We start from the raw sequence: 13,266 nt of genomic DNA, 5'->3' as shown, positions 1-13,266 counted from the left end.
GATTTTGAATATTTTAAACATAAAAATAGAAATATTATTATTTTTTTATTTTTTATTTTTAAAAAATAAAAATATATTTGGTAACTATATTTTTGTTTTTTGTTTTTAAAAACAAAAAATAATAAATGTATTTGATAATTTTTATTTTTATTTTTTGTTTAACAATACAAAATTAATTTGAAGAAGAGAAGAAAAACATAAAAGGAAAAAAATGAAAACTATTGAAAAAAATTTTGAAAGTGAAAATTTTTTATTTTTAAAATTTAAAATAATAATAAATAAAAATAGAGTTATCAAACATATTTTATCTTTAATTTATAAATTTTTAATTAATTAAATAAAAAATTATTTTTTTAAATGTTACCAAGCCTTTGCGTTTGAATGCCAACATTTTATACCATAGGCCTGACTTTGTTGAAAACTCTTAGCCGCCAAAACCAAGTACTTATAAGCCTCTGCTCTGTGATCTAAGGTAATCAAAGAAAAGAATAGAGAGATGGCAGAAACTAATAATATTGAGGTAGTTGTGAAGGTCAATAGTGGAAATGATCGCTACAGTTACAGCAAAAACTCCAGCTTTCAGGTATCTTCAAGTTGATCAAATCTTGTGTTGTAATAATCAACTTTAATTTTCAAACACTTATATGGCCACTGACAATTTTCTTCAGAGAATACTATCATGGTTCTAACAAAGTACACTACTAAAAAACCCAGTTTTTTGTTTTGTAGAGAAATGCTATACAATCTGCCAAAGAGCTGATTAACAAAGCAATAACTGAGAAACTTGACATGAAAATCCTTGCATCTTCAAAGACCTTCAGAGTGGCAGATTTGGGCTGTGCTGCTGGACCCAATACATTTATTGCAGTGCAAAATATCATTGAAGCTGTGGAGGTCAAGTGTCAAAGTCAGGGAGCAGAAATCTCTCAACTCCCTGAGTTCCAAGTCTTCTTTAATGATCATGCCTTGAATGATTTCAATCAGCTTTTCAAATCCCTTCCTTCTGAAAGGCGGTATTTCGCCGCAGGAGTGCCCGGTTCTTTCCATGGCCGAGCATTTCCAAGTGAGTCTCTTCATTTTGTGCACTCCTCATATGCTGCTGTCCAAGTTCTTTCAAGAGTCCCAGCAGAGGTGATGGACAAAGGATCTGCTGCTTATAACAAAGGCAGAATAAACTATTCCCATTCTTCTGATGAAGTTGTCAAGTGTTTTGAAGCTCAACATGCTAAAGATATGGAGAGCTTTCTCAAAGATAGAGCAGAAGAGGTTGTCCTCGGAGGATTAATGGCTTTCATCTTCCCTGCCCGCCCCAACGGAACACTTCATTCTGAAACTTTTGTGAATAAGACTGCTACACTTCTGGGGTCTTGCCTCATGGACATGGCAAACCAGGTATGGTATCATGATCACCCTTTGAAGAATTTCTGTTTGTTCTTACTTTTGTATAAACTGATTGTAGTATTTCCACATGAAAAAATGTGAGAATATTGAACTATTTTACAAGATTGGTGTTAAGATAGAACCTTGTGAGTCTTAGTATTTGGATCTGATCAAGCTTCTATTGCTAGGCATATAAGGTTCTTGAAACTAATTGGTTACAAGTAGAGTAATCTTATTTATGGTAATTAAAGTTTTTTTTTTAACATACATAACTAGTTTCTTATGATCTACCTTTAATTTTTTTTTGTTTTAATATCTTGAAACAGGGTAAGATCAGTCATGAGAAACTAGACACCTTAAACCTTCCAGTATATTTTACATCTCCTCAAGAGCTGGAAACAGTGGTGAAACAAAATGGATGTTTTAGCATAGAAATAATGGAGAGCCTAGACCAAGAAAGGCCTCAACCCAAAGTGATGTCCTCCGCAATAAGAGGGGGCATGGGAGGAATCTTTAAAGAGCATTTCGATCTTCAAGAAGAGACTTTAGACGAGCTCTTTGATTTGTTTCAAAAGAAAGTTGAAGAACAGTCGTCCTCAATCTACAACTCAGGAAATGCAATTAATCTATTTGTTTTGCTTAAAAGGGTTATATAATTTGTTGAGAATTAAAAGCAATAGAATAAGGTGATACCAGAAATAATGCTTGATTTGTAATATCAGCTTCTGTTGGTTTAAGTTGCTTTTACTAATCTGTTTTGTATGCAACACAAGCAGTCATTTACATGATTATCAGTATCAATAATAGTGTCTTTGATCTTTCACTCTTTCTCTCTCTCTCTGTTAAGTCATTATTTTAATATATATATATAAGTGCTTTTATATGTAATGTTCATGGTTGAAAGTTAAATTTTAGATAGAAATTTTAAATATTCATCAACAGTAACTATTATAATAGTGTATGCTTTTTATGCACGGTGAATCTTACATTTTTTATACGTATATAAGTTATGATTATAAATTTGAAACAGGTTTGATGTGACTACAATAGTTATTATTATTATATGTAAAATAAAAAATTGGAGTTCTCATTACACACCATTGAAGTGGTACCCTTCTTTTTTTATCCAATTTCTAATGTGACAGATTGGTTAGTGTAAAATACATGTAGTAAATAAAATAAAACAAAATAACGATTATAAATAGGAATAACGATTATCTTCATGTTAAATCAATTGACTTTCTTGCTTGATCATTGACAAGATACACATATTGCTTTGGTCTCCAATATTGACTGCAAGATATTTTTCTAATGAAAAAAAAATAATGTTTTACTATATAAAAATATACAAATAGAGTATTGTATTCTTTGAATACATGAATTTAAATTACAACATTATAATAAGGCGGTGTTTGGTAAAGGATAAAATAAATGTGAGAATTAGAATATAAAATTATTTTTATATTTAGTTTAAATTTTAAAGAGTAAAATAATTAATTTGTGAAAGTCTCATATATATATATATATATTTTAAAAATAAAGTGAAATTTATTATACACAAAAATTTAATATTATATCTTTTCTAAACCTCTTTGCACTTTCTAAAACAAACTCATCTACTTCTCACAAACACTCGTAAAATAATATTACTCTATTTTTATTTGTTCGCAGCAGGACTTTTTCTCCAAAGATTGTCCTATATTCAATTTGGGGATAGTCATTTGTCAATGTTGGCGTGCCATAAATATATATATATATATATATATTTCTTTTTACTTTTCAATTTCGTGTTTGAACGTCATATTACTTTTTATAAGATAAGATATTTTATCTTTTTATTTTGACAGTTCAGCCACCAAAACCAAGTATGAATATACATCTAGAAAAAACCAAGTATTTATAAGGCTTTGCTTTGTGATCTATGATTTACAAGGAAAAATCAGAGAGAGAGAGAGATGGCAGACACTAATAATGGTGGCAATGATCGTTACAGTTACAGCAAAAACTCCAACTTTCAGGTATCAAGTTGATCAAATCTAGTGATGTAATAACCTTTTTCAAACAGCTACATTTTATCAAAAAAATTCTTCACGGAATATTAGTATGGTTTTTGTTGAGAAGGCTACATCATCTATTAAAATCTATATTAAATTTCAACCAATATACACTAAAAAAGCCATTTTTGTTTTGTTTTGTAGAGAAATGCTATACATTCAGCCAAAGAGCTGATCAACAAAGCAATAGCTGAGAAACTTGACATGAACATCCTTGCATCTTCAAAGACCTTCCAAGTGGCAGATTTGGGCTGTGCTACTGGACCCAATACATATATTTCAGTGCAAAATATTATTGATGCTGTGGAGCTCAAGTGTCAAAGTCATGGAGCAGAAATCTCTCAACTCCCTGAGTTCCAAGTCTTCTTTAACGATCATGCCTTGAATGATTTCAATGAGGTTTTCAAATCCCTTCCTCTTGAAAGGCGGTATTTCGCAGCAGGAGTACCAGGGTCCTTCCATGGCCGAATATTTCCAAGTGAGTCTCTCCATTTTGTGCACTCTTCATATGCTCTCGATCTTCTTTCTACAGTTCCAACAGAGGTGATGGACAAAGAATCTACTGCTTGGAACAAAGGCAGAATAAACTATTCGGATTCTCCAGATGAAGTTGTCAAGTGTTATGAAGCTCAATATGCTAAAGATATGAAGAGCTTTCTCAAAGCTAGAGCAGAAGAGATTGTCCTTGGAGGATTAATGGCCTTTATCATCCCTGCCCGCCCTGATGGAACCACTCATTCTGAATCTTTTCTGAACAAGACAATTACACTTCTGGGGTCTTGCCTCATGGATATGGCAAACAAGGTATATATATTATCACACAATTGACAAAAGCATTACTTAGTTTGTGTCACAATATCAGCCTGTTGGAGAAAAATATACATAAAAGCATGAGTTACTCCACTCATCACTAATTGGTTTTGAGATGAAACTCTATGCTTCTTACCATGCACCCCACTCTACTTCTAGATCACTTTCCATATTCTAACTTGGTATCAAAAGCCAAATAAAACTCTAACGAGTATGTCTCCGATCTAAATCCAAAACTGGTCCAAAAAAGAGAACCAAAAGAGTCCCTTGTCATTCGGGGATAGTGAGCCAAAAAGAGTCAAAGAGCCACTTGTGATCGAGCCGTTCAAGATTGGTGAGCATAAAAACCATCATATTGAGGAGCCACTTGTGATCGAGTCGTCCAATATTTGTGAGCATAAATAGCCACCCTCTTACATAAAAGCATGCGTTACTCCACTTATCACCAATTGGTTTTAAGATAGAACTCTATGCTTCTTACCATGCACCTCACTCTACTTCTAGAACACTTTCCATATTCTAACTTAGTCATACCAATTTGTGTCATGCCTAGCATCTAAGCTTAAGTTGAGAACTGATTTTTTCTTCATTTATGGTTTTTCTTATGATGATGTACCAATATTAAGTTTTTTGTTTTAACATCTTGAAATGAACAGGGTAAGATCAGTCATGAGAAACTAGACGCATTTAACATTCCAGCTTATTTTGCATCTCCTCTAGAGCTGGAAACATTGGTGAAACAAAATGGATGTTTTAGCATAGAGATAATGGAGAGCCAAGACCAAGTAAAGCCTCAACCCAAAGTGTTGTCTTCCACATTAAGAGGGGGAATGGGACAATACATAAAACTGTATTTTGGTCTTCAAGAAGAGATTGTAGACCAGCTCTTTGATTTGTTTGTAAACAAACTTGAAGAACAGTCGTCCTTAATCTTCGACTCAGGAAATGCAATCAATCTATTTGTTTTGCTTAAACGGGTAATATAACACGTTAAACATTAAAAGCAAGAGAATATATAAGGTGATATATATACCAGAAATAATGTTTGTTTTGTAATATTGGATGTAAGAAATGATTTTGCTCTTTCTGTTTGATTCAATAAGTAGTTGCTTTATTTGATTTCTTTAATCTTATCAATAATAATATATACTGTCTTTGATCTTCCACACTCTGTCAAGTCTTTCAAATGTAAGTAGTAGCATTAATTAAATAACAATAATCCAACATATAAAACTCAACAATTAAAATTGCATAGTTTTGCCAAGTATTAAAGCCTGCTTCCACAGCATGAACAAATGTATAGGAGACTAGCCCCAAATACTAAAGCTTTTGAAAGGCCAATGAAGAGTAATAATTCTGCAATTTTTCTTTTCTACAAAAGTATTATTATTAATATTAAATTATTATTAAAAGCAGTAGTAGACTTCAGAGCAATGAAGCATACAAAAAAAAAAAAAAAAAAACTCCAACTTATTTGTGTTATATAAAGCTTATTGATTTACTCTGTAGCGATTTGTTCAGCTTTTTATTAAAATAATATTAAAAAAAATATGCGAGCTAACATAATTCAAATAAAAAACAAAAAATAATTGTCTAAAATTGATCAAAAATTATATCCTAAAAGTTATCGCCAACTTTACCTAACCCTTGCCTCCTTGAGTAAAATTCGAGCTCCGTCATTGAGTTGGGGACCAATATAAGCCCGTGTCCCCATTGGATTATTTAAAAAAAGGGGCAACGAGCAAAATAGCCCCAAAAACAACTATTATTTAGGTAAATGTCTCACTTTAAAAAAAAAACCAATAAACAATCCAATACAATAAATTAGTATAGCGGAATTCTACATTTACCCTTCCTTTCTTTAATCTCTTTAGCCTTAGGTAAACTATAATATTCACTTGGGGTTTGGTGTAAAGTGATAACTTAGGTAATCAACAATATAAAATTGTCATTTCTCTATAATTTTAAAAATGAGGACATTAGTTTTTTCATGTTATTATTTTGGGTCATTTACTATAATTTCTCTTAAAAATGTCTTCATAACACAATGACATGTTCAATAGTGATTTCTTTTCTGTCCTTAAAAGATATATTTTTCCATTAAATTTTATAAACAACATAGTATCCAAATAAACAAAATCCTCTATTAAAATTTTTTTAGAAACATTTTGATATATTCATTACAAAAATAATAATTATTGGATGATAAATTTTATAAACAAAATAGTATCCAAATTAACAAAATACTACATACATATTGATTCATAAACAAAATATAAGATGTAACTAATTGGTAAACAATGAAAACAACAATTAGTTACATTATAGAAAATGAATAAAAACAAAATTTGGAAATGAATCTGTAACTAATTAGTAAACAACAATAATCTAACATTGAGTATACTAAATAGGAATCACAATTTTTTTTTTAAATTATTAACATTATTGTCACTAAAATTAAACAATAATTACGAGTTTGGAAATTCTTATGTGCAATTGTTGTGCCAGCTAGGAAAATTCAGCAATCAATAATTGAGATAATGCCTCCAACTCCACGAATTGCTCTAGCTGCTTAATTTTTATGCACCAACTGTAAAAACACAGAATCATGCCTAATTAAGGATGAAATATTCTCAAGAATAAATAACATTTTTTTGAATTTTTGACTCTGCTAGATTGTGTCCCCTAAAATATACGGTCTGTTAAAATTTCCTCATGAATTATTGATATTATCATATCGTGCCCCTTGATATGATTTGTATAAAATAAATAACATTTTCCCCCCAAACTTTGACAACTACCGAATTGTACATCCTTTAATTATAAAAAATTTAAAAATTATTTTTCTATTAGTTCATAAAAAATAAATACAAATTATTTAAAAAATTTCAATAAAAGACTAACATTATTTAAAATTCATTTTAAATACATTTAAGTTTAAAAATATATTTTAAAAGAAAAACTAAATTGTTACAATTAAAAAAAACATATTTCATTCTTCTTTTTTATTCTTTTTTGTTAATTTTTTTAATTACTTTCTATTATTTCATTTGTGTCCCCTAAAATCATTTTAAAAATAAAATATTATAAAATTAAAATATACTAATTTTAAAAGAAATATATAAAACTTAATTAATTAAAAATATTAGGTAGAAATAAAAGAATAGAAAGTAATTAGAAAAATATATTCCCTTAAATTAAGGATGGAATATTTTTACATAGTATCCTAATTTAATAGTTATATGTGAAAATAACTAATAATCTTGTCAGATATTTGGAATTTTTTTTTTTATAAACTTGTATATAGATTAAAAGAGATGATCAAAGGCTGACCTAAACACAGTACCTAATAAGGCTAACCTCACTCCAAAAAGGTTTCCAAAATAAAAAATTGAAGCACAAAAATAATAATATACTCTTTATAGAGTTTTATGGTATCACAACCTAAGTTCTAGGTTAGGTTGTTGCAGATTTGTAATATCTATAACTTAAGTGGTCAAATGTCAAATTTTTTTACCCTTGTTGAAAAATAATCCTTATAAATGATCTTTTAATTTATACTAAATAGTACCATAATTATAAGTAAAAAATAATGCACTAACTCCTATAATTATATATAAAAATATTAGTCATAAAAGCACGATCTTACAAAGTCATAAAACACCAAAATAATACTTAGCATCTATCATTCCTCGTTCCTAACTTTTACACAGCTAATTAAGAGATACAGACCATAATGTTCAATAACTTTAACACAAGTTGAAAATTGGTTTTTTTTCCCTTCATTTATGATTAATACGAATAAGTACCATAAATATTATAGGATACTACTGATGTCTAATAATACAAGAATGTAATTGTTATTGGTGCAATTCAATATCGAATATCACATATTATAATTTAATAAACATTATAAGATATCACTAATCAATCATAGGATGTCACATCATATGGTGTTGGACACCTTAATATATCAAATAGAAACACTTTTTTTTTTCTTTCAAAAATACAAAAGTTAATTAGGAAGTTATATGGCCACCGGTCCCTCTAGTTTTATCAATGATTATAGTTTATGTTTTTCACACAATTTATATACGACAACATGTAAATATATAAAGAATACGTGTGCATCTTAATGAAAGCAAAAATATTCACACAAACTCGGCGAAATAATGTGTTATGTAAACTTTCAATTATAAAGTGTACAATCTCGTACAAAAAGTAGAGTACTATATCGTAGGGGTGAACATTTGACCCGAAAAACTCGCAAATCCGTCTGACTCGTAACCTGAAAACCTAAATTTTTGCACAACCCATCAAATTCGGGTGAAATCCGGTCCGAACCCGACATGGTTCGGGTCGGGTTCAGATTTTGAAATTAAGACCACACAGGTTCGGGTACATAATTAAAAATGATTAATTTTTGAAAAAATTAATGCATTTTTGAAAGAGGAAATTAATAGTGTGAAAAAATATGGCTTTTTTAAAAAAAAAAAATAGTTAATCTATGGCTTTTGTTAAGATTTTTCATTTTTATGGGTTTATTTTCCCATATTTTTGTATAAAAGTTGGTTTATGCCATAGTTTTACCCATAATCAAGTTTTATTAATTTGGAAGGGTATGTTTGTAATTCGATTATTTTTTTTAGCTTATTTGTTTTTTTATATTAAATTTTTATTTGGTTGTTTTGCAAATTTTTTTTTTTTTTGTGATATGAATTGTGTTTATTATTATAAACATTTTTTCCTTATTTTTATATTGTACGTTTTTTTTTTCAAATCTTGGGTAAGGTAACCAGTTACTTGATTCATCTTTGACAATTATGTAAAAAAAAATATCCTAGAGCTAGGTTAAATAACATGTACTAGGAGGATTAACCAGTTACCCTAAGAGGAGTAACCTTCTGCTATAAGAGGGGTAATCAGTTACCATAAGAGGGGTGACTAACTACTCATTAAATATGAAAAGAAACATAAAATCTGAATGAAAAAGAGGAAGAACACTTCATTAAAAAATGAAGAAGTAACTATGATTTCAGTAACATAGGTAACCAGTTACCATAAAGAACTCAAAAATATACACACACATCATAACGTGAAAGTAACCAGTTACCCCTAGAAATATACACACAAATAACGTAAATGTAATCATTTACCCCCAGAAATGTACACAAAAATAACGATAAGGTAACCAGTTTCTACAAATTTGAAGATAGAAAAAATAAATCAGATCCACCCCATTTCCCTTCTCTCCTATCTTCTTCATATAATTTTTTTTCTAGATTTGAATGTTGCCATCAGGGTAACTGGTTACACATTCATGTTTTCATATTTTTATTAGTTTTCTTTCCAAATTTTGGTGTTCCTATAAGAGTTATAATATAAAAAGAAAATGCTGAAAAAATTGATTTGAATTGTTTTACATATAGTAGAAAAAACTATAAAAAAAATTACAATAAAAAAATTAAAATAATTATGTAGTGTTAAAATATGTGTGAAAAAAGGAAAAAAAAATTGGTATGAGAAATAATAAGTACAAAAAAGAAGAAAAAAGAAGGAAAAAAACTTAGGAAAGATAACTAAAAAAAATATGGAAAAAACTAAAACAAAAGAAATGATGAAGGAAAAAAAATAGATGAATGAATAAAAATGAAAAGAAGAAGAAAAAAAATAATTGAAAAATGGAAATAAAAAAATGAATGAAAAAATTGGTAGAAAAAAAAGGAAAAAAAAAGAAAAAGAAGAAGAAGAAGAAGAAGAAAAATAAAAGATTAAAAAAAAGTTCATGTGTGTGAAAAAATAAAAATAAAATGGGAGGAGAAAATAATAAATACAAAAATAAAGGAAAAATGGGAAAAAAACTGAAAAATATGATAAAAAAAAAACCAATACAAATAAAATAAAAAATAGATAAATTAATAAAAGAAGAAGAAGAATGGAAAAATGCAAAGAAAAAAAAAGATAGAGGAAAATATTGGTAGAAAAAAAAAGGAAAAAATAGAAGAAAATAAAAAAAAAATCTCCTTCAAAATCAAATAAAATACAACTATGATAAAAAATGTAGCATTTCCATATTTTAATTGGCTACTAATTATGTTTCTCATACTTTAATTTTGTCTTTAATAAATTTTTCCATACAAATTAATAAAAATATAATTTTCATATTTTTGTACTTTGATGGTATAAAAACAATATTTTTGAAAATTTTATTTTTTAAAAAAAATATCAATGCCCTATTTGTAAAAGATCAACACTACCAAACTAACAACAAAGTTAAAAAAAACATGTGAAAAGTAAAAAAAAAAAAAAAAATTTAAAGTGTAAAAAAAATAGTATTTTTGAAATATTTTTACTAATGCCCATTTTCGACCCAAAGCCTATTTTTTGACCAATTCCGCCCGAAGCCCGAAATCACACCGAAACCCGAAAATTTCTAACCGGATTCGGTACTACTTTCCTCCACCTGAAACCCGTAAAACCCGAACTCAATGCACCTGAAACCTGAAAACCCGACTCTTGTACACCCCTACTATATCGTCTTCTCAGAGATTGTGCATTATAAATTAATTGCAACATTCATTATTGAATATTATCAGACCTTAACAAATACTTATGATTATTTATATTTATAACATAAAAATAATAGTGAGAATAAAAATATAAATAAGGTCATAACAAATGTACATACAAAAACATGTTATTATTACACTAGGAAACGGCTCACGAGGCACCGTTGTTATTTATTATCTCTATTTTGACCCGTTGTTATTAGCAAAATACTTTCCCCCAAGATTTGCTAAAATAGGAAAACTAGTTAAATGACATTTTTATTTTATTTTATTTTATTTATATATTCTTGATAGTGTGTTTTCACGTGCAGAATATACTCCATTGAGATGAAGCTTCATGAAGTAAAAATTTCTAACTAAGGTAAGATTCTCCCCTGCCTTTGAGCAAAGTATAGATACAGAACTTGAAAGGAAAGTACGTTAAACTTTAATTTACTTGATGTCCTTACCATTTTTATGCCAATCTTCAACAAGCATATATACACACACTCACACACATATATATATGTATGTAAATATTGAAACATGTATACATTCAATCAAGCATATTCAAATAAAATTGTACTTGAATCAAACTCTCACATATATTGTAAAGATGGGCCATGAGAATGAAATAAACAATGCAGATGTCACAGATGGTGCCATTATGGTCAGTGGTAATGCACCCTCAGCTCGTTCAAAACTACACCAACTAATCGAGTCGAAAAAGGAGAAAGATGGTAGCTCGACAAGAGCAGTGAGCCCTAACCCATCACAACCCAAGATACAAAGGATCCTTCCCATCCTAGTGTCAGATATAACACTTCTGGTGTATTACCAACCAAAGTGGATTTCAATTGGTCCAATTCATCATGGCGAGAAGAATCTCAAGCTGGCAGAACGGTACAAGCTCGAATTTGCATCGAAATTCATCGAGAACAGCGGTCACGATTCGGAGGAAGTGCTTTACAATGTAATAGAGGATAGTGTGAAATTAGGTGATCTGAAGATGTGTTTCGACGAAGAGGTGATCGAGTGTGACGATGAGGCCTTGGCGTGGATGTTGTTCTTGGATGGATGCTTCATACTCCAGTTCATTTATAGCATTTTTGGTGATGGTGAGTTCGAAATTTCTAACCTAAAACCTGACCAAATTGCTTTTGTGTTACACGATCTTTTTCTTCTTGAGAACCAAATTCCCTTTGAAGTGCTTAACCTGTTGATAACTCGTTCGAGCAATGTGGCCTTTCGCATGAATCTTAAAAAATCCATCTGGAAATTTATTCATGCTAGTGTTATGATACCCCAAAAGAAGATAACTGACAAACCAGATTTAAAGGAGCATGTTCACCATCTTCTTGATTTTCTTCGATTGGAACTCATACACCAATCTGATGACCACGAATCCACACCACATCAGAAGAACTTTTTTTCTTTTCTTACAAAATTCCACAAACCTCAAACTGGGGAAAACAACACTATTCCAATCAGGGATGACAAGAGCAGCCGTGGCAAAGTAAAAAAGCAACAAAATCAGAGTAAGAATACTAATATTATATAACTTGTATGAGTATATATTATGTGTCTTATATTATATATGTTGAAAATTATGATGAATTTTAGAGAGAACTTGAAGACTTTGTTGAAAACTAAGGTTAATATGAGAAATAATATTATGATGGAATAGGCTTTTTTATAAAACTCAATTTGTGTTTTTGGCTTGATGCAAAATAGTGGGACTACATCTTTATTTATAGGACTTTATGGACCTTTCTAGAAATATAATTAAATTGTTAGCTAGTAGATTATTCTATATAATTCTCATTTACTAACTTAGAAATAAGAGTTCTAGAATACTAAAGACTCTACAACTTCTAGTAAATACATGAACATTCTAGAAACTCTAGTAAATACATGGAAACTCTAGAAACTTTCAATTCATGAAAAGTCTAGAAACTAATCATAATAAATCAAGTTTAATATTTCAACACCCTCCCTTAAACTTGATTTGTGACTCCAAGAATGCTTCATAACTTGGCGAACGTTTCTCCCTTGAGTGGCTTGCTGAAGATGTCTGCCACTTGATCTTGAGACTTCACATACTCTAACCTCACTTCTTTTCTTCCAATGCATTAATATCGTATGTAATGATGACGTGTGTCGATGTGCTTGCTTCTTTTGTGAAAGACAGGATTCTTTGCTAGTGTTGATTTTCTGTCAACACGAAGTCAACACGAATCTCGATAGACTTCTCTTGTGGCACATTCAAATCTTTCAGCAAGTTTCTTAGCCAAATAGCATGGCAAACACATGAAGTTGCAGCAACATATTCAGCTTCACAAGTTGATAGTGTGATGATTGGTTGCTTCTTTGACATCCAAGTAAAAGCATTGTGCTTCCCATGAAAAACACAAATCCGGTGGTGTTCTTTCTACATCCAAGTCTCCACTCCAGTCGCTATCACTATATCCAAT

At 29.7% G+C, this 13,266-nt stretch overlaps 2 protein-coding genes across 2 annotated transcripts; both read left to right on the top strand.

Moving 5' to 3' along the window:
- Positions 1 to 427: 427 nt before the first annotated feature.
- On the top strand, positions 428 to 2,203 carry LOC133831602 (loganic acid O-methyltransferase-like). Its single transcript, XM_062261971.1, has 3 exons — positions 428 to 583; positions 730 to 1,392; positions 1,707 to 2,203. Exons 1-3 carry the CDS (start codon positions 497 to 499, stop codon positions 2,034 to 2,036), a joined length of 1,080 nt encoding a protein of 359 aa, XP_062117955.1. The 5' UTR covers positions 428 to 496; the 3' UTR covers positions 2,037 to 2,203.
- A 1,035-nt stretch (positions 2,204 to 3,238) lies between these two features.
- Positions 3,239 to 5,408, top strand: LOC133831601 (loganic acid O-methyltransferase-like). Its single transcript, XM_062261970.1, has 3 exons — positions 3,239 to 3,398; positions 3,579 to 4,238; positions 4,901 to 5,408. The coding sequence occupies exons 1-3, from the start codon at positions 3,336 to 3,338 to the stop codon at positions 5,228 to 5,230; spliced, it is 1,053 nt and encodes a 350-aa protein (XP_062117954.1). The 5' UTR covers positions 3,239 to 3,335; the 3' UTR covers positions 5,231 to 5,408.
- The last annotated feature ends 7,858 nt before the right edge of the window (positions 5,409 to 13,266 follow it).

Source organism: Humulus lupulus, chromosome 4, assembly GCF_963169125.1.
Source record: "Humulus lupulus chromosome 4, drHumLupu1.1, whole genome shotgun sequence".
Classification (NCBI taxonomy): Eukaryota; Viridiplantae; Streptophyta; class Magnoliopsida; order Rosales; family Cannabaceae; genus Humulus; species Humulus lupulus.
Note: the sequence above shows the minus strand (reverse complement) of the source record. Positions and strands in the feature narration are given on the sequence as shown.